Source organism: Sceloporus occidentalis, unplaced genomic scaffold (genome assembly GCF_023333645.1).
Source record: "Sceloporus occidentalis isolate IW3139 unplaced genomic scaffold, rSceOcc1.0.p SCAF_9, whole genome shotgun sequence".
NCBI lineage: Eukaryota > Metazoa > Chordata > Lepidosauria > Squamata > Phrynosomatidae > Sceloporus > Sceloporus occidentalis.
Genome location: NW_028316989.1, coordinates 41,523,579 through 41,550,040, shown reverse-complemented (window position 1 = coordinate 41,550,040; position 26,462 = coordinate 41,523,579). Strand labels below are relative to the sequence as shown.

Sequence of the window (26,462 nt, the reverse complement as noted above, 5' to 3'; positions counted from 1 at the left end):
TGCATTTACAGATGACCTGTCATTTGAGAAGTGCTCATAAGATGGCTTACAATATTTTAAAAATACAATTTAAAAACAATCCTCAGCAAAGAAGAGAACAGCCATATACCCTCTAACTGTCCCAATCTGGAAGAAAGGGAGGGAAGATTAATCCTGTGTCATTCCACTTTTTCAGCTGCTTTTAACATGTCCTACTTTCTCTCTCCTCTTCCTCCCACTTTCTTCCTTTGTCCTCAGCTCACTTCACTGAATTTGTAGAGCAAAAATAGTTTGCACTCAGTTTAACTGAGCAAAAGAGGTGGAATCTTGCCTTGCTCAGTAGACTTGGGCAAAGCAAACTGCTGCATCTTGTCCTTGCTTGTATGTTCATTCTCATTAATAACTGTTGCTGTTGTGATAACTCTGAACTTGCTTGGCCGCACATATGCTGGATTTCACCTGTTGTGTGCGTAATTCTGAAGGATGGAAAGGAGCTTACAATTTTCATTCTTCCTTTACAATTTGCTAATGCCATTTCCTGGTTTTTAAGAACTGGGAAAGAACATTCATTCTAATTGGTATATGTGACTATGATTTATGCCATCTGGGTTCATTTTGGAGCAAAACAACATGGTATTTTTGGTGAACTTTTCCCTAATTAATTTAGGGAAAGTATTGTCTCTTCTGAGACATCTTGATACGTCTACATTTCATAAAAACAGATGATTAAAGGCAGAAACTATCCATGCCCTTTTTTGTCTTGTGCAACTGAAAAGCATGACTAAGCAGATGTAACTGATTTTATTTCACTTGGCATCAGCATGATTTCCTCTTCCATTTACACAATTATTTTGTGAGGAGCCATACCAGAAAATAATGTGTTTTTAAGATGACAACAACAACAACAACAACAATGATGATGATGATGGAAACAGTGATAGAGAGAAGACTGGATTGTTTTGGTTAGGTGACTTTTTATTGAATTAAAGAGTATAAGTTCTGCAGTGACACTGCAGAAAAATCAGTCTACTGTAATATTGGCATATGAGCCTTGTAAAACCATGGGGATTTCAGGGATCAGGATAAGAGGGGAAACCTGCCGTTCGGAAGCCATAAGATCTGCAGATGTTGATGTCTTCAGCAGCTGTGCAGGGGTTCAGTTTGATGTCCAGTTGCAAGGAATGCTGGTAGCAAGCAAAATTTGCACACCCAGAGAGAATCCAGATGTTGTTGTTGGAAACAGACTGGCTGAGTGCGACGGAAGATTAATTAATCTGTTAAACCACTTTGGAGTAATGTGTGATATCAGGCCAGAAAGAAGATGCAGTGGGAGAGGCGGCACAGAAATATCTTTGGCCATTGCTTAATAAATACCAGAAGAGTTGAAAATTTAGAAATAGCACTGATTTCCTTTTTTAGAAAGATCATATAAGGTCCCTCAAGGTCTCTCTCTTTCATTCTCATTGTTCTTTTTTCGCTCTTAAATGTTTAGTGCTCTGCAAATAGTAGCCCAGATTCCTATTCCCAATTGCCACTTCATACACTTACTATCTTTGGATGTAACAATAAGCCAGAAATATTGAGAATCATAGGCTTGGAAGAGACCTCAATGGCTATCAAGTCCAACCTCCTGCCATGCAGGAACATACAATCAAAGAATTCCGAACAGATGGCCATCCAGCCTCTGTTTAAAAACCCCCAGAGAAGGAGATTCCACTATACTCTGAGGCAGTGTGTTTCACTGTTAAACAGCACTTACTGTCAGTAAACCCATCCTAATGTTCAAGTGGAATTTCTTTTCCTGTAGCTTGCATCCATTGCTCCGGGTCCTATTCCCTGGAGCAACAGAAAACAAGCTTGCTCCAGCCTCAATATGACATCCCTTCAGATATTTAAACAGGGCTATCATGTCACCTCTTAACCTTTTCTTCTCCAGGCTAAACATACTCAGCTCCCTAAGTCTCTCCTCATAGGTCATGTTTTCCAGATCCGGTACCATTTTACTCACCCTCCTCTGGATACGCTCCAGCTTGTCAACATCCTTTTTGAATTGTGCTGCCCAGAACTGAACACATGATTCCAAGTGAGGCCTAACCAAAACATAATAGAGTGTCACTATTACTTCCCTTTATCTAGACACTATACTTCTATTCATGCAGCCTAAAATCACATTGGCCTTTTTACAGTGTCACAAAACTACAATCCCAGAATTTCATGGCACTGAACCATGGCAGTTAAAGTGGTGTCAACCTGGATTATTTCTTCAGTGCGGATGCTAGTTACACCCGCGTTGCCCTACTCCACCCTACTATGACTTGTTGTAGGGAACTATAGGCAACCCAAGGTCTGGTTTGATCTAGTCTTCCATATCAACAAACTGCTTTTATCATATGGCCATTTGTGGCTTGAAGTACAAGGCTTCACATATATCAAAAGCATCCTCTCTTTGGACCATTGTTGCTACAGTTAGGATTTATTCCAGAGTTGGGCATTATCTGGCATCTTTCCTGGATTTCGTTCTGCTTCAAAGTGTCATAATCATAGCGGGAAGTGCCTCCAGAATAGCAAGTGCCTGTTTCGTTTTGATAAATACACTGCCATTGAAGGCAGAAGACAACTGGCAAAAATCATAAGATGTAGCATTTGTCACTGTGTATCTTTTCCATGCTGGCGAAGTATTGGTGTAATGACCTGATGAGCAGTGACAGCATTTAATCTGATTCCCAATAGGGACATCCTGTTCTCCCACCCTTTTGCTTCTCTGAATTGGTGTGTGTGTGTGTGTGTGTGTGTGTGTGTGTGTGTGTGTGTGTGTGTTTAAAATAATCATTCAAACGCCTTCCTTAGAAGGTTGCTTTTTAAAAATCCTGTTTTATTGACAAGCAAAAATGGGGTCTTCATATTCTGTAGTAATGGTGTATGATGGTTAGTCTAATAGTAGGGAATACATGTGAAAGTTGTAACAATATGTTGCAGTATCCTATTCATTCTACCTGCCAGCCAGACCCTCTTACAGAGTCTAGATGTACTTTTGTTAACAAAAAAGATGGGTTTGGAAGCTTTAGACTTTTAACAGAAAATTTGATACCGGAGGCTGAAACAAGATAGAAAAAAATGGAGATAGTTTCCTACACCACAGAAGAAGTTCATGTTTCAGCAACTTTTTATCAAAACAAATATGCACATGTGAATTGGATCAAACAGGTCAGAGAAGCCTTGCAAAAGTAAACACAAACATACTGAACTTTCTAGGGAACACTTGATGCAAATTGTATCCAGGAATGACTTTTTCTTTAACAAACTCTGTATTTATTATCATTTTATTTTGGTGTTCAAATGTACAGATCTGTTTTCTTATAGTATGGTGGAGGTAGCTGATGAGGAAGCCTTGTCTCCTTTCCCGCTTTTTCTCTTTTTAGCCATCCACACATGCTCAGCAAGTCATTCTGGAGGCAGCTGCTGTTTACTTTGTCTGTTGTAGGCAAACACACACAGTTACAGTGAGAGTTGAAACCTGTTTTCCCAGGCTAGGCTTTATTTCTTGCATTGTTTACTGCAGAAACACTGCTGCAACCCAAGACCAAAAGTGTGTTTTCCAATCCTTCATCATCATCCCCAATGCAAATGCGACAAAAAAAAAAATAAAAATCCAGCTAGACAGAGGATAGAAAGGAAAAGGGACTGGCTGGGTATAAAAGATCCTTGTAAAAAGAAGCTTCTAAAATGCATAACAGTAAAAGCTTGTTTTCTCCTCATATTCCTATGATAGAATCATTTTAGCTTTCTCAACTGCCCCCCCCCCCCAACACACAAACACACAAACTGTGTTAGCAAGGAGGAGTCTCTTCCCTTCTTCCATTTCTTATCATATATTTTATTCCCTGGTCTCAGTGTTCCCTGTGGATTATTGGTATAGTGCTAGTCCTTACCCTTTTAATCTCATCTCTCTTCTGGGATTTGGAAATACCCTGCTTGTGATTTCTGGCAAGTTATCTTTGCTCTCTTCCTTGCACCAACATCATGGTGTGTTTTAATTGCTTTGCTTGCAGCTATGACTGGGGCGTTGTTTATACTGGATCTCGCAAGCAGTTGGGCCTTTTTTGTTTTAAGATTGATGTTCATGATGCAGCCATCATAGTGTAGTGGTTTCAGTGTTGGACTAGGAATCTGGGAGACCAAAGTTTGAATTTCTACTTGGCTGTAGAAACCCATTAAGTGACCTTGGACAAGTCACAGTCTCTCAGCCTCAGAAGAGGTCAGTGGCAAACCCCCTCTGAATAAATATTTCCCAGAAAACCCAGTAACAGGGTCACCTTAGGGTTGCCTTAAGTCAGAGATGAGTTGAAGGTACACAGAAAACCAAAGTGCAGCCATAAGACATTTCGAACAACCAAAACAACAGTAGTTTATAAAATTAAAAGCATGATGGATTGTGTGGCCCCCTGATGTCCACAGGTAGAGCTAGATGACCCTTGGTAGTTGCCTATCCCTACTTAAGGATTCAGTTTTCTGTTCCTCTCCCTCCTTCTTTTTGTTCTGTCCCCCCCTTTGTCTGTTGGCTAGAAAAGGGGCCCGTCATGGCCCATTTATAGCCATGAGATACATGGGGATTTGGTTTTCTTTTTGACACTACCACATCAGCACATGATACCTATTTTTGAGCAGAGCTATGAGCCCCTGTGAACTTTTCTGGCATGTTTCATAATTTAAAAGATGCAAAAAAACCCCAACAGTTTCCATCCACGTTGGCCAGTTGTCTTTGTTCCAGTAAGAAAAGTTATTTCGGAGCTCTGTATGTGTAACCTCATTTTTTTCCTTACTATACAGGAATATTTCTATAGTCTTCATCTTCTTTTAAAGCTTTGGAACTGCGCTGGTCCAGTTCTCCAAAGTTCAACTCAGAAATTACTGGAGATCTCAGAAATTACCATGTTGATCTGAAAAACCAGTATGCAAAGGAATCTTGTAGAACCTCTGAGACTAATTGAAAGATAGATGTTGATAGTGTGAGCTTTTGTAGACTTGAGCCGACTTCCTCAGGAAGGTTTTGTAGACATGAAGAAGTAGGCTCAAGTCTGTGAAAGCTTATGCCACCAACTTAGATTGTTCAGTTAGTTTCAAAGGTGCAAGATTTCTTTCCATAAAAATTATCATGTTCATTTTCTCAATGTATACAATGTGCTTCCATTGTAGAATCAGGAGTGTTCTACCTAAATGCAGTTGCACGCTCTCTCTCTCTCTCTCTCTCTCTCTCTCTCTCTCTCTCTCACACACACACACACACACACACACACACACACACACTTCAGTGGAAGGTATATACAGTATTTTTGCAGTACCTTTTGCTCTAAACTGGATTGTGAGTTAATCTAAATCAGATCATTGGTCCATCCAGCTCATTACTGCCTACCTGGACAGGCACCAGCTCTCCAAGATTGCAGTCAGAGAGGTCTGTCTTAGCTGTATCAGGAAATGCCAGGGAATCAGCATGGGACCTTTTGCATGCAAAGCATTCATTCTACCACTGGAGCTACAGGCCATCTTGAAATTGTGAGATGTTTTTTTTTTTTTTTTTTTGAGGAACAAGGATATAAGTAATAAGAGAATTAACTGTGTACTATTTTTGAGAATCCAGTGAAAATTGGCATAGAGTAAGCATATTCTGTATTTTTCTCTCTCCAATGTTTTTTTGTGGGGGGAATTGGCTCTCGGAAGAGTCACTATAGTATTTAGGAATCTAAACAAGTAAAGAGAGAAGCCTGGCTTTGAATTAGGAGCTAGTTTTAGTTGCCCAGTGGGAATTGTCAAAGAGAATGGGAAAACAGCCAATAAAACCTGGACTGTATTTGATTATCAACCTATAAACTTCGACATGCTGTTTTAAGATGTCCTTCCCTTGTATCAAGATGAGCCAGAGGTTAAAAACTGAGAAAAATTCCTGACTACTGCAAAGAGAATCCAGCAAAAGTGGTCTGAACTGAGCATACCTGGTTCCATTTTTCAAGTAGTGCAAAGCAATAGAACACTAACTGGAATGAATTGGATGTCCTTGCCTAAATGTCATTTGGCTGGTTTTAGCCATAAAGCTTGGAGTTGTGGCTAAGTGAGTTGTAATCCAGGAGAGCCTGGATTCAGACCCAACTCCAGCATGAACATACTAGGTACCTAGGTAATGTAAAGACCTATCATTAGGGCCAAAGATTTTACGCTAAATACATGACTAACACTGGAAGAAAGAAAGACTAAAAGAGAATCAAATCTGATAATACAGTAAATTGTATGGTAGCTAGTTATACAGAGACAAAAAAGGAGAATGAAAAAGAAAGACTGTCACCAAAATAGAAGACCCATACCTCTAGAATAAAATTAGTATGTGTTGATTTATAGCTATAGATTGAAATCTGAAAATAATGCTCATAAATTTAAATAGAAACACAATATCACAAATCAGGTTACCTGTGCGCCTTCTTATTCTGCTGTCCTTGCATTAGGCCCATATTAATATTCATTGGTTTGAGCATTGAACTATGACTCTGGAGACCAGGGTTTGAATCCCCACTGAGCCATGAAGCCACTGGCTGACCTTGGGGAAGAATAGGGATAAGTTCCTACACTCACAAAAAGAAGAGCAAAACTACAGTAACCGTATGCAAAAGATATGAAAATGGTAAACAAAAACATATTTAATTTTCTAGAGACCACTTGTAAGCTTCTTCCAAAATGCATGCCAGGATGATTTTTTCTTTCTTTCAATAGCCTATCATTTTCTTGTGATTTCCATTTTGGTGGTGCAACTTATGGATCTATGCTTTTTTTCCAGCATACTAGGGCAACTGGTGAGGCCAGCTAATCTGCTTTTCCTTTTTCTTTCTGTTTTGCTCTTCACACATACTCAGTAATTCTGGAGCTGCCTGGAGGTAGAAGTTTACCTTACCTGTTGTATGTAAGCACACACAACTACAATAGGGTCACCTAGAGCAGAATCTCATTCTTCCCCAGGTCAAGCTTTATTGTTTTCTTTACTGCAGACACACAGCTGTGTAACCCAACACTGAAAGTCTGTTTTTCTCCTCCTTTACTTCCCTATCCTCCCAATGCCAATGCTACAAAAACAGAGGTATAGGCTGGCCCCTGGACTTGGAAAGATGATAGAAGAAATCCTCTCAGAGGCCACAGTCAAATAGGGACAACAAAATAGAGTTTTTGAGAACACACAGATCCAGTTCTGAATTAGTGCTTGAAATAGCCATTGAATTGCTAGGTTACAACCCACAGGCATTACCCAATGAAGCATATATGCCAGAAAAATTGTTCTGCCATTCTGTCTCCCACTCCATTCTTTCCCCAACATCCTTTCTTGCTTGATTAGATAACGAAAGATGCACCCATCTGGCCAGGTTTCTCTACTAAGGAAATGATAAGATCTAAAGTAAGAAAGCAGTATATTGTCAAAGTTTAAAGTAGAATTGTACACTCTGCATATTCTCCATTTGAACCAAGCTGCATTCATAGGCAGATGAAGCTTGGAAGATGACTGCAAGATTATGAGCAGGAGTCATGGTAGATTTCATATCCTCCTAAGCTTGTGTTACTTAACTGTTATACTCTGGGGACTTCTGTGGTATGATTGCTTGATTATTACTGTCTTCATTGAGTATAATGAGAATCAGCCCTCTGTCTCGTGTTTCGACAAACATTAACAACTAAGAATTGTTTGAGATCCCTGTCATCCTTTCCCTGGCCATAAATAGTCTTCTGAGTCACACCTCAAGTAGGTCACTGGGGTACATAGAGTATAATTTGGGGGCAAGACCTAGCTCATGCACTAATACTTTTGAGACGTCTTCTAAAGACATTCCAAAGTGAAGATGTAATGGTCAAAAATATGGCAGTGGGTAGCATGCTGCATTAAGGTGTTGCCTGCCAAAATATCTGTCACATGGAGACAATTATGTCTTTCATAACTGTCTAGCAGTGGGAGCAAAGCAGGAGGGAGCCATGCACATTTTCCAGAATGTGATTTGATCATAGCATTAAGCATATTTTTTTGCTTGTGTGAAAGGCATTTTTTCATTACTGGGAATTGTTTTTCTAATATGCATGGTTTCATACGACTGTATAAAACACACTTGTTTTGATTTGGTTCTTTTTCTTCTGTTTATGTGAATAAGTATGACTGTGCAGGTATCCATTGCTGATCTGTACTGGTTCATTTCATTTAGTTCCATATGCAAGGAACTAGCTGTTTGTTTCAGATCACTCTATTGTTTTAAATAAATGTTATAAACCATTGTGCCACTAATTTGTGCCACTGTTAAATAAAATTAGAGAATCTTTGTTTTACTTCATACCAGTGTGAATGGCTATCAGCTTATTTTCTTACTCATTGCAAACATATCAGTATGTTTCTCCAAAGAACTCTCAACAGCAGTCTACTAACATAAATAACTCATGTAGCACTATTTTATTGACAAGGAATCCATACCATTCCAGAGATCTGAACTGTTTTTGTTCAGACGTGAGGCCAGTTTCTAATCCAGTGACAATTGCACGCTGGGGATTACTGTATATATTCATGTATAAGTCTAGAAATTTTAGTCAAAAAATTGATCCCAAAATCTTGGGTTGACTTCTCCATGGGTCAATTTAAGTAGGTTACTTTAATTCTTACCCCCCCCCCCCCCAAAAAAAAAGGAACTACCCTTTCACTGAGGTGAAAGGCGAGAGCTTAGTCCATTCCAGGAGCACCTAAAAGAAGCACTGACCCTCATCTATCCAGCCTTTAGGGTGAGCAAAACATTTGTTTGCCATAAATTTGTAAGTTCTTAAGCATGGTTTTCCTTTGCTTCATCCTTCCTTGCATGCCTCTAAGTTTTACTCTTGACTTATCCATGGGTCTTACCAAAATCCATAATTTTGGCCCCAGAAACTGCCTTTGATATAGTCAAGTATATATGGTATTTCAGAGAGGTCTTTGCCAAGGAATCACATGGAAAAGTTCCCAACTATGCTTTAGACTCCAACATCCAGTGTTTAGTAAGCACCCCTAGTTAAAATGAGGTTTTAAACTTTCATTGTTGCAACATTGTACTTGTCTGTGCATGTATACAGTTATGCTGTGCAAAAGTAAAAAGGAAGTGATGCAAAATGATTTGTGATGTCTTGTCTGAGGATGGGAATTTCAGGATTTCCATTCATTTTTCACAAATATGGCCACTGCAGGTTTCTAGTAGGGATTGGATGTGAAATCTGAATCTCTAAGATTACCTTTCTGCACTTTTTTTCTTTCTTATTTTTCATTTGACCTCTGTGTGTTTCTCATTCACTGGCTCCTTTCCTTCCTTTAAAGTGGTGCTTTTCTTTTGTCACAGTCTGCAAGAACATGAAGTGCAGTATTTTGCACTGGAGAAAAATACAATTCAAATCTGCGGCATTTGCTCTGCGAAATATGTCTGCACTCTTTTATCACACGCAGATAGAATTTTACATGGCTACCATTAGAAAGTCACCTGTTTTTAAATGATGGGCATAATGAGTGAAATTGGTGCATTTGAGGCTCACTCATTCATTCTTTATTGTTTTCTCTCTTCTCTCCCACTGAATATTTTTAGGGAGGATTCTGGATTTGAAGACGGGGACAGTAAAAAAAGAAGGCCAGCAGTCCTCAATGAGAATGTGCATGGGATCAAGGCGTTCATTCATCTGTAGAATGAGGTATATGGTTTCAAGCAATCATTTGATGCACTATTTATTTCTTGTTACTACTGTAGTCTACAAACCAGAATATGGCACAAGCTATTTATGCTATCTGCACAATCTGTAGAACTGTTCAATTGGAAGGGGTCAGTTTGAACCCTGTCACTCCAGTGATCTATAGTTAAGGCATTCTTGAGAGATGACCATCCAATTTCTGTTTAAAAAACTCAAGTGAAACGGAGTCCAAAGTACTCCGTTCAACATTGACCAGCTCTTACTTGTCTCAAGGTTCTTTGTAATGTTTAGTCAGAATCTCCTTTCTTGCAGTTTGAATACACTAGGATAGTGTATATCCTATCTTCTGGAGCAGTAGAAAACAAGTTTGCACCACCATGTAACACCCTTTCATATTTGAAGACTGTAACACCTTCAGTTTCTGCAGGTTAAATATACACAGTTCCATTAACCACTAAATTTAAGGCTTAGTTTCCATGCTCTTTACTTTATTGGTCACTTAAATTGTAAAGTTTTACATGTATCTGTTGAAATTCATTCTGAGTGATTTGGCTAGTTCAATAGTCGGTTAAAGCCATCTTGATTCCTGATTGTCTTCTGAAGTATTAGCTACCTCACCCTAGTTGATGCCATCTGCAGATTTAACGAGCAACCTATCCTGGTTCCAAGTCACTTAGAAACATGCTGAATAACATGTGGCACCCCACTTTTCACTTTATTCAGGATAATCATAAAGTTGAAGTCTGAACTTTTCAGAAGCTTTGCTGAAATCCAGAAACACTCCATCACAATACTCTCTGGTCTGCCAAGATTTTAACTCTGTCAGAAAAAGAGATAAAATTATGCTATATGATGTGGTATTGAGAAACCAATACTATCTCTCAGTAATCATAACATTCATTTCCAAGTGCTGACAGTCCAATTCTTTAATGCTGTGGTCTAGAACTTTTCCTGGTTATCACTTTCAAGTCAACCAATTAAATGTTGCTCCTTTTCCTCCCTTTTTGAAGGCCAAGACAAGCTTCATAGAGTTGTAAGGGGTCACAAGGGCCAAATACTCCAGCCTCCTGCCATGCAGGTATATACTATGAAAGCACTCTTGAAAGATGGCCATTACACTGTTATTTGAAGACCTCCAAAGATGAGCAGTTCACCAGCCTTTAAGGCAATCTATTCCATTGTTGGACAGTTCTAACAGTAAAAACCTTTTTTTCCTGTCTTTCAGGAGAGGATGGAGGCAAAGTAGGAGTTGAGTAGTTACCCATTTTCTCTTTTTGCCCAGTGGATTTTTTTCTGCCTTCTCTGTGCATCAGATCCAACGATTCCTTGTTCTTCCTCTTCCTCCAAACATAGCCCTAAGCCCTCTTTTTAATTATTTTATCCTCTCTCGCAAGCTCATATTCTTAGCTTTAGCTGACCTAACCGTCTCCTTCCAAATATTGGGTACTCCTCTTGAGGATTTGCTTCCATTTTCTACATGTGTCTCGCTAAATCTCAACTCATTCAAAAGCTCGTTATGCAACCGTTGTGCTTTGGATGCCTCCCAATTTTGTTCCTTGCTATAACTGTTTATGAATTGCCTTCAACTTTAAGAAACTCCCATCCATCACAAACTCCCTTTGCTTTTAATATTTCTGACCATGGAATCTCACTCAGTGTATCCTTAAGCTTATTGAGTCCAGCTTTCTTAAAACACCAGAATGTACATATGATTGCCCTCAACTTTCCCTTTCTTCATTATAATGAATCCCAAGAGGGGTGTGGTCATTTCCATGGAAGGTTCCCATTATTACATCATATTTTGGCCAAAAAGAAGAGGAATGGCACATTGGTTGTTACATGTTTTATATCGCCTGCATCTAAAATGTACCCGGTCTTTACAAGACAGGATATTTGTGGCCCTAGGGTTTTTTTGTTTTGTTTTTGGAATGTAGTCCATGAATGACTAGAATTTGGTCCTGCAGATATATCATTGTCTTGGAGGACTACATTGTGTGTGTGTGTGTGTGTGTGTGTGTGTGTGTGTGTGTGTGTGTTCATTTGTTAAGACAAATGTACATCTGGAGTGCAGAAAAATTAAATTTTCCCTTTTTCCATACCTCAGTAGGCAGTAATTTTTTCAGTACAATCTTCTGTGATCAAACCAGTTGCTCCTAGAAAGATTTCTGACTATTGCCTCCGTGTGCATAACCAATAGTTGCCCTAACCATGTTTTAAGATACAAGATGTCTGATGAATCCATGGTTAAGCTAGCTGATTCCAGAGGACTGCTGTCACTGTAGGTCAACTACAGTATTGAGCTTAACTCTAAATGGGCTTACTAACTATAAGGCAGGTTTCTTTGTTCAAGCATCACTTTTTATATCACTACCCAAGCTTTTCAGCAGATAATGGAAAACATACTTCATCCTTGTTTTTATCCCAAGATGTGCTACAAATGTACAATATTTATAGAGATGGATGATTGCCAACCCCAAAGTAGCTTTATTCTTTAAAAAGAAAGAAAGAAAACTCTGTTGTGCTTGTTTTCATTAACATGCCATTAAATTTAAATTTGGATCCCCCCCCCTTCAATGAACGAAGAAATCACCATCTCATAGCCTTTCCACAACTGTGTTTATCAGAGCTTAATTTTCCCCTGTCCTTGCTCAGAAAAATCCTACATCACATTAACCACTGGAATGTGCTCCTTTGTGTCATCTTAATTTGTGATTATTTAAAACAGTACTTCTGGAATCAAACATTTCGCAATGAAATGGAATTGTGGTTATTTTTGTTTCTCAACAAAACAATATTCTTTGTTTTAAAAAGCATGTTGAAAGGAAAAGAATTAATCACTGATTAACTTTAGTCACATGAGCAAATTTTGGGAACATCTTCATTTTTGCAATTTTCAAACTTTTGTGGAGACTGTCTTTAAAAATACTTTTTTTCTCAGTCATATCACATGGGAATAACTAAGATTATTTAGGGCCTGTGGGCTGTGGTTTAATTCTTCTTTGACCTAAAAAAAATACTTGGAATTCTTCAACCCTTATGTTCATTCTTCCTCTAAAAGTATATTCAGCGTTGATGTACTGAGCTTTAAGTACAGAACAGGCTGTTAGCCAGAGGGACTCTGCCTATGTAGCAGCAATGGATAGAGCATTCTATTCCCAGTCTGTGTTAATTTCAAAGATGTTCATTTATAAGTTTGCTCTGCAAATGCACTATAAAATAGATAACATGTATTTATTACATATGATAATATATACCGCCCCCTCCCATGAGTCATGAACATGGCATGTAAGCTAAAGGCTATTTGTGGCTTTGACCTGAGTTTAAAAGCCATATCCTTGTCACATTTTTCTTCACCTTTCCGAATTGGAGTAAGAATATCTGGAATGTAATAAAAAAAGAGATCAAGAAAAATATAATAGATAGAAAGGGAGTGGGTTTTTTTTAATTTTTTTTTTAAAAATATTGTTCTCAGCTTAACTACAATGACTTAAAACCATCTGTGAATTTTTTCTTGGCTGCACCTGCTGTTCTTATTTTTTCTCTTCTTCATATGAAGTCTGGTGATGTTACTGAATTTGTTGATGTGCTGCTTCCATTCCAGGTGTGGAAATGCTCCACTAGATCACTTACCTCTGAACAGAATAACTACCATGCGAAAAAGATACAGGTAGGTGTCTTTCTTACTTTGATATGGGTCTCTTTAGTATTCATCTCATTAGGTCTGAGACCCAAGAGACATTATGCAATCCTTTTAGGTGCTTTCACAGACTAGACAATCTTAGAACTTGTAGACCAGTGATAGCCTCTTGGAGCATCTCACAAGTCTCCATATTTTGGCTGCCCACAAATAAGCTTTTCATGCTAAAGGGAAGGGTATTAGCACTAGAAAGAAAGAAAGCCAGCAGAGTGTAGTGATCTGAAGGTTGGACTAAGACTCTGGAACAGAGTCTCTGCTTGGTTATGGAAACCTAATAGGTATCCTTGGGTAAGTCACACTTTTTCATCCTCAAAAGAAAGAAGTGGCAAACCCTCTCTGGACAAATCTTGCCAAGAAAACTTTGTGATAGGTTCATTTGCCTTAGGATTGCTATAAGTCAGAAATGACTTGGAGACACACAACCACCACCACCAGAATGTCAAAAGGTCACTTCTTTGGACAACAATTCGCACTACCCCATAGACAGAATAGCCACTTTTCCAAGCTGGAATTAATACTTGATGTATAGAGGTGAAAGAATTCTATAGCTGTGCCAAGGTGCAGGCTGAATTTTAACAGAGCATTTGAATTAAGAAATTGGCAGAAGAATGGAATTATGGTGAACGAAAGCCACTCATGTTTTTACTTAGTAAACCACAATTTGTCCTTAGTGTTGCCTAAGTGTTTTTGCTTTTTGTGTATTACAGGATTGTAAGTGTGTTTAAAATGGTCTCATCTGTTTTCTGTTCTTGTGTATTTTGACTTACTGCTTGTCCATAGATGCAGGTTTAAATTTGAGTTGTCATAATAGCCTGTAGTGTTATATGCACAAGAAGAAAAGAAGAGCTCACTGCTGGATCAGCCCCAATGGTGGCTGCTGGCTCTCTAGTCAATGAGGTGGTAAATCTACTCTGGGTTTAGTCCAGACTTTAAAGGAACTATCCAAAGTACTGAACCTCCTAATAAAGGTTGAACTCAAACCCAAAGTGGATTGACCATCCCAGTGGAAGCCACAGGCTACCACTAATCAGACCAAAGTTTGAATCCAAGGCTTGGAAATATCTAATTACAAATTATTAACTTGTAAGTAAATTATTTGTCTAGAAACATAAACATTGATAAGTTATATCTAATTGTAGTGTTATGAAGAATGACTTTCTCCTTTTGTAGTGATCATTTTAGTTACTTTCATAGTGATCAAGTGTTCACTGTTTAAGTGAGTTTTGTACCATAAGCCAGCAGTGTGTAGATTTCCCTGTTCTTTTTTTACAGTAACAAAAATATTGTTTTGTTTGGAAGTTCTGTTTGTTTGCAAAGCATTTAAAATATTTTTACATAATAAATATTAGTATTGGACTTACGTTTGAGGAGCAAGAGTTACTTTATAATTGTAACTATGGCCAGTGATTTGGAGGGTGGCTTGGAACAGTAATTAATTACATTTAACAAATAGCTTTCCAGGGTCTGGTCTAGTCCAGCATTTTGTTCCCACAGCAGCTAGTTAGTTGCATAATTGCACAGCAGCCAGATAGATGTGCAAGACTAATACATTTGTTCAATAAAACCTCCTGCTTATAGTATTGAGCAGCTGATATACAGAATCATAGTTATTCCCTGTATAGGTGTACTGACCATTGTGACTACTGGCCATTAGTAGACTTGTATTTTTGAATTTGTATAATCCTCTTTTAGAGCTGAACAGTTTCATGGAAGTCCATTACACTGAATGCAGTGGGAATTTCTTCTGAGATGACATGTGTGGGATTGCATTTTAAGTGTAATTTTGAAGCATAGGAATAAATATTTTTATACTGTATAGGGCACTTTGAATTAAAAAAATACAAACATTTTATATAATAATGTTCATTTATATTAAAATATACAACTGATATAATTAAGTATCATTTGTGTCGTTATATAGTTGGCTCTCCTTATCCACAGATTCTTTATCAGTGGATTCAACTGTCCACAGTTTGAAAACATTTTTTTTTAAATCCAAAACGTAAACCTTGATTTGGCCATTTTATATAAGGGGCATCATTTTATATAAGGGGCATCATTGTTGCATCCATGGATTTTGGTATGGGGGGGGGCGGTCTTGGAACCAAACCTCAGCAGACGCATTGCATAATTGTCACTTGCTATTTGATGTTCTTTTGTTGCCTGTTTTATTGAATCATTTCCTATATTGCTATGTATTTTATATGTTTTATCCTACTAGAGAGGCCCCTTCCCCACCACCACTCCCTTTGTGTCGTGTCTTTTTAGATTGTAAGCCTGAGGGCAGGGAACCGTCCAATTAAAAAGATTGTATGTACAGCACTGTGTAAATTTACAGCGCTTTATAAATAAAGGTTAATAATAATAATAATAATAATAATAACAACAACAACAACAGACAGCAAGAGCCCATTGTAATTCAAAGGATGCAAGCATAGAGCAATTTAATTCTCAGAACATTTTTAAAAGCACCATAGTTAATGAGTTTGACAGCCTTGCTGATTTAATATATGAATTGTCTTATTTCTTCTTAGGAATGGCCTTGGCCCAGTGAAAGAAGGGGAAGCCCAGTATGCAGTAGTCCACTGTACTGGTTACATCAAGGCCTGGCCTCCGGCAGGTAAAATAGGCAAGGCATAATTTTTAATCTTTCATATCTTTATTGTTGTTGTTGTTTTATGATAGCAGCCATTATCCTGAACAGTAAACCAATTCTGAAGCTGAAGGGAGTTTCAAAAACAGTTTGTAATAATAGAATGGGGCAGGGTAATGGGGGTAGCTGTTGTTCAAAGGCAATCCTGCATCATACACTCAAGTTGTTGGATCACATCCATTGTATATTCCATCTCCTGAGTAAGCTTTTCCTGTTTTGAACAAAGGCTGCTGGGAGTGACATTTTCATTTCTTGGTCTAATTGCACTCTTCTAAAAACACCCCAGTAACTCAGTATTGCAGATGGGGATATTTACATCTGGGAAAATGTGGAAAACAACAGGAGACGAAGAGAAGATCCTGTCCAAGGTTGTTAAGGGATGGTTTGGCTGACCTAACCATTTAATGGACTGAAAAACTTCTCTTGCCCCTGACATCTCCTGCTGATATGAATCAGAACATGAGTTGTCTTGCTCCTTTTGTTGTTTGAGTGCAACATAACCACAAACATTAATAAGTGATGGTGGTATTTTTTCTTTCCTCTCCCATGGGCTGTCAGTGCCAGGAATCTAACCATACTAAAATCATATGCCTCTTTAAGCTGAATTTAGTTAATGGTTCTACATATTTCTGATCAATGGCATAATCTTGTCTGTCTCGCTGACAGTTCTGTGGTATATAGTGCATTTGTTTTGCGTGCGTATGTGGACATGATGTGTATTTTTCTGGCACTTCGGAAGCAAACAAAATTAGCCTAATTCATATCACATGGAAGCAAGAGAAAATGTGGGAGCGGTGGTGGAGTTAGCCCAGAATTCTTCTTTTGCACATCCAGTTGGCACTAGCAAGGCATTTCAGTTACTGTAAATAACAAAAACATTTCATTTTCATTTTTCAAGAAAGAATCAACAGAAAAATATTGGAATAGAGGCAGCTATCCTTAGCATAGGTCTTTGTCTGATCTGGTATTATCTCTGGTTGTTTTTGTTTGTTGTGTGCCTCCTAGTCTCCAGAGTCACAGTCCAACACTTAAACCACTATGCCATGCTGGCTCCCTGTTTGTTTGATTGTTTGTTTAAATCATTTGCTGGGTCCCTTGACTTGAGATGTCAGGACCTAAACATGGGGCATTTTCAAAACTAGTGTGAGATAATAATTAAAGTGCTAAACTAGAACGCGAAATATGTCCAGTTTCTCTTGGGCCATAGGACTTGCTGGGTGACTGTCACTTTCTATTATTCTGACCCAACTTCTAAGAGTTTGAGAATATAATGTACTTCTAAGAGTTTGAGAGCCATTAGGGCTGAAGGGCGGGGTATAAATAATGTAATTAAATAAATAAATAATGGAGTGGGGGAGACTCCATATGATGTTGTGATCTCTTTGGAGGAAAGACATGATATCAGCATAATCCAATATGAATTACAGATTAAGTATCCCTTATCCGAAAAGTTACATGTATTTTTGCTAAACAGCAACCAGAGTATTGTTTATCAATAGAGAGAGAACACTGTCAGCGACTGCACTTAGCTGAAGCACTTTGCAAGTTCAAGGATCTATAGAAGTCAGGAACAGCATAGAATGTCATCCAGCCATATAAAGGGACTTGAGCAGCCATGCATTTTGGTATCCGTGGGCGGGTCCAGTGGATATCAAGAGCCCACTGTACTTTTTCCCATTCTGAAAGGCAGAAATACCTTATTTAAAGCTCTGTTACTGTCAGCAAGAGCTTTTAACTTTAATATGCCATTATTCTTTAATTTTTGCCTTTGGCTCACCACTGCAATGAGGCCCTGAGGATTTCTCTCAAATTGAATTCCGCTGTCAGGCTGCAACAAGCTCACCCACTTTTACTCACAAGGAAATATTGGAATAGAAATCAAGGGTTAAATCCACAGATACAGTATAATGCTTAGCTAGCAAGCAATCAGCTACAAGTGTTGACCATCCTGTCAACGGCCTCATCCCGTTTCCTTAAACTGAGCTACTGGGAAGTTGGAAACTATCCAGATAGGGTGCAGCTCTGCTTCCTTATCAGAAGGAACCTCCCAGCCTGGGTGTAGGAGAGCAGAGCTGGGAGCTGAGTGCTGACAGTTCCTTAAATTTATCAGGCTGGCTATGCCACTTTTATCAGAATTTTGGTTTTGGTTTTGTTATTTGCTGTTATAGTTCTCAGGTGAATAGTTCCAGAGAAGAGAGCATTTCAGCAGTTGTCACATGAATAGCATCTACCAGAAAGCTGAAAAGTTGTTCTTGTTAACTGTCACAATGTTGACTTGGACATACAGCAACCCTATTAATGAGGGGCTTCCAAATCACTCATCAACAGCCCTGCTGCCAAATTCAGGGCCATGGTTTCCTTGTAAATGCTGTCTTCCTCTTTTCCTACTGCCTTCTACTAAAATGAAGCAAGAGCTAATAAATCTGGGTTTGGGGAACATGTAGACCTTTATGAATAAGTGCTGAAAAGTTCTCCCCCTGGCCAAGAAAAGAATGATCCGGAGCCATGGAACGTAAGTGGTATTCCACACATTCTCCCTAGAGTTCAACATACTTGGCACACTGTTTCTCAAGTTTCTTTGCCACTTCCAAAAAAATTTTCTGATGGTCACTGAAATACTGCTCTGCTGCTATCACCTTCCTTTCAAACTCTTCATAAGGTTTGGAAATAGCAAATGATCACATGGAGCAAGATCTGGTGAACATGGTGGATGGTCAAAACATCCATTTTCTTGCCAGTCCTGTGAGCAAGTGTATTGTCTTGCAAAAGGAGGATGCCTTTCCCCCTCACTCTTTTTCCTTCAGTGCCTCCTTTAATCAGTACATCAAATTAGAGTAGCATTCTGTATGAACTGTTTGAACTTTCCAAAGATAGTCATCAAAATACCTTCCTTATCCCAAAAACTGTGGCCATGATCTTTCCTGCTGACTTTTGAATTTTGGCTTTCTTCAGCTGTGGAGAACCTGATGCCACCACTGCAAGGACTGTTGTTTGTCTGGATCATAGCGATAGAGCCTTGTTTCATAAACAGTGATGACTTGTTTCAAAAAAGTATCACTAGATTGCTCAAAAGGCTGCAAAATGAATGACTGAGAAGGCCTGATTGGCATCTTCAGTAGCTAGCCTTAGCCAACCTTAGTATAAGAAGAAAGTTTTGTCCCTAACATTATGTTACACCATGCAATTTCTTGATTATTAAGCCACACTTTGCATGTTTAACCATGCTTTGCCTTATTTGTGTTCTAGAGAGTGTCACACAGCTCCTTGACTTTACCTTAAACTGCACAAGAGGAGTGGGAAACTTGGTTTATTCTTTTGGCTATGTAGCTTTGAGCCAGAGTCAGGGCATATGCCAATGGTGACATCTGTGAATAGTAAAAGTATATGAAATAAAATGTTGAGTGCAAAGGAAATTGAATTTGTTAACATTCCTCTGCCCTATAATGAAATTATGCCTATTAAGATCAGGTATGGGGAAAAGCAGTCTTCTGTCTTTTGCTTGCTTTGCGTGAGCCTTAAGAACAGTTTAGGACAACCTGTTTTGAGTGCAGAGGCCAATATCTTGAAACTAGGCTTCGTAGCAATGCTTTTCTTGGACTTGCACCAGAACTTTGAGGAATTCAAAATAAAACCTCTCATATCTGAATAGCTTTCTTGTAACTGCTACTGTTATTGCAAGCAAAAGCTGTATATAGTATTATCTCAAAGTATTCAATGCAAGTCATAAAGTTAAAACATTTTCTTCCCATATGCTTTGCGATATATATATATATATATATATATATATGGATCAGGTGGAAGGATCTAAGAATACTCTCTCTTATTTAGGAAATGTCTTATTCAGCAAAAATACTATGTAGAACATAATGTTTAGATCTTCTTTTGCAGGAATGAATATTGTGTCCAGTATAGATGTCTCCAAGGTTAAGAGCCTTGTCCCTCCAGATCAATACATAAAAATCCTGAGAGACCACAGTAATCTCTCTCAGACATGTATCCTCTCAGACTTGTACCAGAGAGGCTTCTGACTCTTTTAGGTTGAAGGATCTAGCTAACTTTGCTGCTTGTGAATCCACACATCTTAAGTGCCTCCTGCCAACCCACAGCCTTTCCCTGCTGAGTCCTGCTTTCCTAACCTCTCCCCGTCTTTTCTTGCTTTGCCTGTACTCACTTCCTGCTCCAGTACATTTTTCTGTCATATACAAAACTTGGTGTTGTATATGTGGAAAATGTATTGGGGAGGAAGGCAGTTACAACAGAAGGCTTCACTGCAGAATGCAAGTGGAATTCTACTTTTGAATGCGGCTAAATACAAAAACAAAACCTTCTTGCAACCAGCCAACTATCACCACAGGAAAACATGTTTCTATCCCATCTGTTTGCCAATTCTGATAGTTTTCTGTTTTAGACAGCTGCATGTTTAAGGTAGGTGAAATATGGATATGTCTGTCTACAGTCTGAAGCAGTATATAGTTTTGCTACTTCAACTGTTTTCTGCTTCAGTTGCTATATGTTTCAGCACTGCTGTGACACCTGGCATTCTCAGGTAGCTGTTGGTCCTTTAGTACCTGGACAGGGCCAACTGCTGATTGATTGATTTATTGGTTTAATTTCTATCCCAGTGTCTCCTAATGTGGCACTCAGGGTGGCTGACAGTGTAAATTAAAATGCAGTTAAAACAATGGATAATGCAATTTTAAAAAAAATTAAAAGAACAATCATAATAAAAACAATTTAAAATTACAAAAGGTACCATTGTTAAAATATAATACGCATGCATGTGCCTTCAAGTCGCCTGTCAACTTGTGGCAACCTTATGCATTTCATAGGGTTTTCTTAGGCAAGAAATACTAAGATACGGTTTTGTCCAGTTCTTTTGTCTAAAATATAGCCTACAGCACTTGGTATTCATTGGCAGTCTCATACAAGTTGTTGCTTATCAGTGTGCTGTTGTTCCACCTATTGCCAGGTAAGCTGCTAGGACTCATGGAGGAGGGACCATTGATAGAAAGGAAGCCCACCAGAGTTGCTGAGGAACTCCTCAAATGTGGAACTGTCAGTACCCTTTCATAACTGTGGTGCTCATTGGTGTCCAGATCCACCCAACATTATGTTGACCTCTCAGAATCTTACCCTTCTACTTCTTTATGCTTTTTTCATTTTTGCCTGCCAAGCATTCCTCAAGGTCCTATGCTATTTATTTATATAGTACCAAACAGATGTCTCAGAACTAAATGAAACCAGACCTCGTAGCCTTAAATTCATCCAGCTACATACTCAGCTGCTCAACAATGCCACAGCAGCTCATAAGAATTTGTGGGATCAAAAAAGAGAACGCTCCCCTTCCTGCAAATAACACTTTGCAGGAAGATTATAGTTTGATTTGGTTTTGGCTTTTTTTAAAGTTTTTCCACTGTTGCCTTCATCCTGAGGTCAGAGTCACAAGGATGCTTGTTCTAGTGAGCAAACAGATTACCTAATTTCACAGTCTTTTACCACTCTTTGTTTGGAGGTCATTACCTCCAAAGAAGGGTTTTTTTTCCTTTTAGTCTATCCTTCTTGAGAAAAGGTTGGCAGTCTTGAAGTACTCCTCCATGAGTGGAAGGAGTTATAAAGTGACAACTCTTTCCATAACTGCCTCATGATTACTTCAGTCCTCCTATTTTTTTAGTTTTAAGAAAAGTTGCAGATGTTTAAAGTTTGTCTTAAAGTACTTGGAGATCAAGTTGTGGACACATACAGCTTAATTGTAGGCCATTCATACCAAGCAAGACCATAATAAACAATTGAACCACCTCAAACAAATCAAAGAAGTAATATATAATATTACAGGGTGATCATCCCTTGTCCAAAATCTGAAATGCTCCACAATTCAAAGCTTTTTGAGTACCATTATGATACTTTGAGGCTTTGATTTTGGATCATTTTGGATTTTTTTTAATCCAAGTAGCATAGTGCATTTGCAAGGCTGAAGAGAGGCATGAGTATCTGTGAAATGGCATTTTAAAATTGTACTGCCTTTTGTCTCTGTGCTCCCTCCAGAACAAATACAACATAAACAACACCTGATACAAAATGTAGGCCTGTGACTCTTAACATCATTGCTCTTCTTCTCCTGTATGATTTTTAAAAAACTTTTTATTTATGCTCTTTAGTTTATCCAAAAACGGTATCATTGTTTTATGGATTTCGGATTTTATTGTATTATGTCAGGATACTTTTCTGAATATTTAAGTAGAATATCTTTTCCTGCACGTCAAAATGTAATACTTGGCTGCTGTAAGTACCATGTTCACATTGTGCTAGTACCAGACTAAACCCAATATAAACACAAGAAAGGTTCATTGCACTGTGGCACTGGTTATTAAAACAGTTTTCCAGCCAACTGCTAGGGTTCCCTAAAAGTTGTCAGGAACTTGTTTTATGAAAATTCATTTTTCCAGATTATTAGGATGTGATAATGTTATTATTCTGTGCCTATCTCTGATTTATGGTGACCTCCCCCCAGGCAAACCTTTGCAAGGGTTTTCTTGGCAGAATTTGTTCAGAGGGGGGTTGCTATTGTCTTCCTCTGAGGCTGAGCGTCCAAAGTCACCCAGTAGGTTTCTATGGCCAAGCAGGAATTCAAACTCTGGTTTCCCAGTTTCCTAATCCAATACTCAAACCACTACACCATGCTGGCTCTCATATAGATAATGTACATTATGATAAATTAGGTGAACCAATACCATAACATTAGGAAGAAGAGACACCCTGTTTGTAACAGGTCTTAAAATCATAGATCTAAAGTTGGAAGAAACCACAAGGACCATCCAGTTCAACCCTCTGCCATGCAGGAATACATTGTCAAAGCACCCCCAACAGATGGACATCCAGCCTCTGTTTAAAAGCCTCCAAACCTTTGATAACATGCTTGTGTTGTCTGCTGCCTCTCTGTGTGTCTTATAGCATATAAAGTGTTGCTTGCATTAATATAACTCACGAAGTAGGCAAATAAAATGCACTCTTCCTACTTCTTGGTATTTTAGTTCTAAATTGAATTTAAAGAAATATTTGTCTCCCTTGACTCCTCTCTTTCAATTAAATGATCTCATATTTCTGTGAAGGAAATTGTTTTTTATTCAGTCCATATGATTTCCCCCCCTAATCAGTTTGGTTCATCACATAACAATTGATGGAAAATATTTGGATGGAGAGAGAGAGAGAGAGAGAGTTAAAGAATTTTTATAACTGTTGAATCGAAAACAGGACAAGTGTTCTGGTCTACAGAACTAAACTAACCTAGCGCACGTCTTAGAGAGATCTTCAGTAAACACGAGTAACAATAAAAATCCATACTGTATTCTTAGTGTTCATTTTCCCTTTCATTTTTGTTTTATTTCTAGCTGTCCAGACTCGGCTTATTGTAACTGCTGAAGCAGAGATTGTAGGTAACACAAGTTAGAAAAGTTGGTTTTCTTTAGATTACACATTGTAGACAGGTAGGTTGAAAAAGTTGCCTTTTTAAGAGCACAACTCCCAAAATTCCTAAACTAGAATGGATTATAGTCTAAAAATTCACTTTCTTAAACTCTAGTCACCCAGTTGATGATAATTATCTGTCTCTAGCATTGGCTGATGTAATTTGAAGTCCAAACTGCCACTGGGAATTGTAGTCTAGTGGACTACATACTGTATGTAGATAATATTGTGCCCTCCACATGTTTAGATTGCAATTCCTACCAGCTTCAACTAATGATGGAACTCGTTGGATATGGCTGTGAGTGAAAAATGGTCATTTCCTATTACTGTTTTTAATGCTTACAAGCCCTACTCTACATGCCTCTCAGGGAAAACTAGCACAGCAGGGTTTTCATTAGTCTACTCATCTTCTTCCAGCACTCTGGGGGAAAATATTTATTTCCAGTTACAGACTGAAAACCTATACACATGTATCTGGAAGAAACTCTTTTGACTCCAGAGAAAGAAAAGTACAGCCCCTGGACCACATCAGACCCCAAGACCATTTTGGGAATTCTGTGACCCCACTCCATCCCAAATATTCCCTATGCTGGAAAAACCAACAGAGGAATGGCTTCCTCTGGTACCATAGACCCCTAGGCATGGTGTTTTTTGTGTGGAGATTTTTGTAGGCAAGCACAATATTACCCCCCCCCCCACCACGCCTGAAAGATCAAAATAACATGGTGGAAAGGATGGGGGGGTATCCTGGGGGTAAAAATTTGTCCCCCAAGAATAACTAAGTTTTCCTCTTGTACTTTGAACTCAGAAGGGCTTAACTTCTGAATAGACATATATATGGTTGCATTGTACACTAGTCATATACATTTTTGCAACCCTTACAACAACCCTGAAGGGTAGGTCAGGAAATCCTCATATTTTCGTATGGGAAGGGTCACTAAGGTCGTACTAGAGACAGCTCTTATAAGAGGTGATCCCTCTTAGCAACATCAGTTGCTTAACAACTTTCCAGCTCAGCTGCTAGTTTTTCTACTGGCCAATATTCCCCTGACCCATTCCCATAATGGAACACTCAGGGGTTGTCCATACAGCCTCACATTGTCTAGTTTAGATGATGCAGGGCTAATTATTGGGGTAGGATCACATCCAGTCCTGCCTATTTCGACATGAATGTAGAGGAACCAGCCTGATCCCAGGATAAATAGCTTTTTTTTTTACTTTGGATAAAAAAAAGACCTGGTTTTGCACAGAGCTTCCTTGAAACTCCACTGCAAACTGAGCTTTTTACACCTCTATCAGTGTTCCTTATCTTAATGGCTGGCAATCCATTTGAAAAGACCCCCCCCCCCAGTCACTGCATCAGACATGGAAACAGGGTGCCTGGCCATGTGGGTACAGCCAGGCACCCTGTTTCCATGTCTGACAGATCGTTGGCCATTCAGGTATGGTGCGGCACTCCAGTCCCGGGTCCCTGCGTCAGCATTTATAGGGGTGTTTGAACAGGTGCCTGTCCCCGCACTGACCCAGGAACCAAACTAGCTGAGCACCGGGGCCAGAAAAGCATAGGTTTGGCCTATCTGCTCTGTCCCTCAGTCTTGATCAGCCTTCCCAAGCTGGTACCTTTCACAACTCGACATCATCCTGGCCAACATAAGCAATGGCCATGCATGATGAAGATGATGGAACTTGTTGTCTTACACATCTGGGGAGCACCAGAGAAAAAAGATGCCTACAGTCTTTTGGACAAAGAAATTGAACCATGATAGCACAAATCTGCACCAAGATTGCTAATAATAAGTCTCATCCCTCCGCAAAGACTTTCCTATCATGATGTGAGGCTGTGAAATTCAGGAGCCCATTGTGTTCACTCTTGTTCACATAAAATTACAACCAGTTTCACTATTCCCACTGTGCCCATATATCCATGCATGTGTAACATCACAAAAGTGATAGTTCTCATAAAATACTTGTTAATAGACAAAACGATTCTTAGTGAGTGTTGGCAAGATAAAGAAAAAAATCCTTTGTATACAGGCCAGAAACAGACAGTGGATTCCTACCAATAATAGCACCTGAGCTGTGACAGGAGACTATTTTAGCATATTTTGGCATATTAGTGAGTCTATTAAGTCATGAGTTGATTAATTCTGAGCCAGTTTCTTATGACTCATGTATTTGATGGAATAACACAGCTAATAAATTTTCTATTGTGTAGTGTTATAGCTTTAATGTTACCAGTTTCTTTTAAGAAAAGCAGACCTACACTTTTTTCTTGCCATAATACTCAGCCTATCGTGAATCTCATTTCTCAGCTAAATTTAATTCTGGATACTGGTTCACATTGCTTTGGATTTACATGGATCTGGCTTTTTAACAAGGCTGCCTGTGTGCAGGTTGAGCGGTTGGTGGCTGGTAAAAGTGGAGGGAGCCAAGACAAGACATATTTGGAGATCAAAAGGCCACAACCTTATTCACAAGAGCAGTATACCTTTGGCCAGGCATGAGGCCTGGATCTAGTGGTTGGATAATCAACCAGTCACCTGATGGCATCAACTGTGTTAAGCCTTAAATCTGTATTCAGCAGTATAGCCAAAGCCAAGCCAAGCCACATTTGCATTTAGGAAACTATGCTGCTAATTCACAAGCTCCTGGAATGTGCTAACTGCTGAAATCATTAAACTGTGAAAGGAGAAAATTCGCTAATCAGGCTGAAGGGAAATTGTAGCCAGGTGCCTATGAGAACCAAGAACTTCTTGATGTTGCATTCGATTGTTATACTGCTCCTAAGCTAACTGAAAAGACAATAGACAAAAATAAAAGTGTTGAAAATGTAGCAAGCTTAACCAAGCTGAAAGCCTTATTGTGATTGTGTAGTTTAGGCCATGCACGGGTAAAATAGTTACTGTCAGCTTTTTCCTGGCTATAAAAATGCCTGTCTGCAATAAAGATGGTCTGTGCTTC

General features: G+C 38.8%; 1 protein-coding gene across 6 annotated transcripts in view; it reads left to right on the top strand.

The window, feature by feature from the left end:
• ARNT2 (aryl hydrocarbon receptor nuclear translocator 2) overlaps positions 1 to 26,462 on the top strand; it is a 109,622-nt gene that overhangs the window by 36,233 nt on the left and 46,927 nt on the right. For 2 of the 6 annotated variants that reach the window (XM_089539070.1, XM_089539068.1), the window contains 4 exons: positions 9,591 to 9,693; positions 13,292 to 13,357; positions 15,922 to 16,007; positions 23,426 to 23,470. In XM_089539070.1, coding sequence (XP_089395196.1) covers positions 9,591 to 9,693; positions 13,292 to 13,357; positions 15,922 to 16,007; positions 23,426 to 23,470 — 300 coding nt within the window. Of the gene's footprint in view, positions 1 to 9,590; positions 9,694 to 13,291; positions 13,358 to 15,921; positions 16,017 to 23,425; positions 23,471 to 26,462 lie in introns of all 6 variants that reach the window. The other 4 variants (XM_089539073.1, XM_089539071.1, XM_089539072.1 and 1 more) reach the window with 2 other exon arrangements.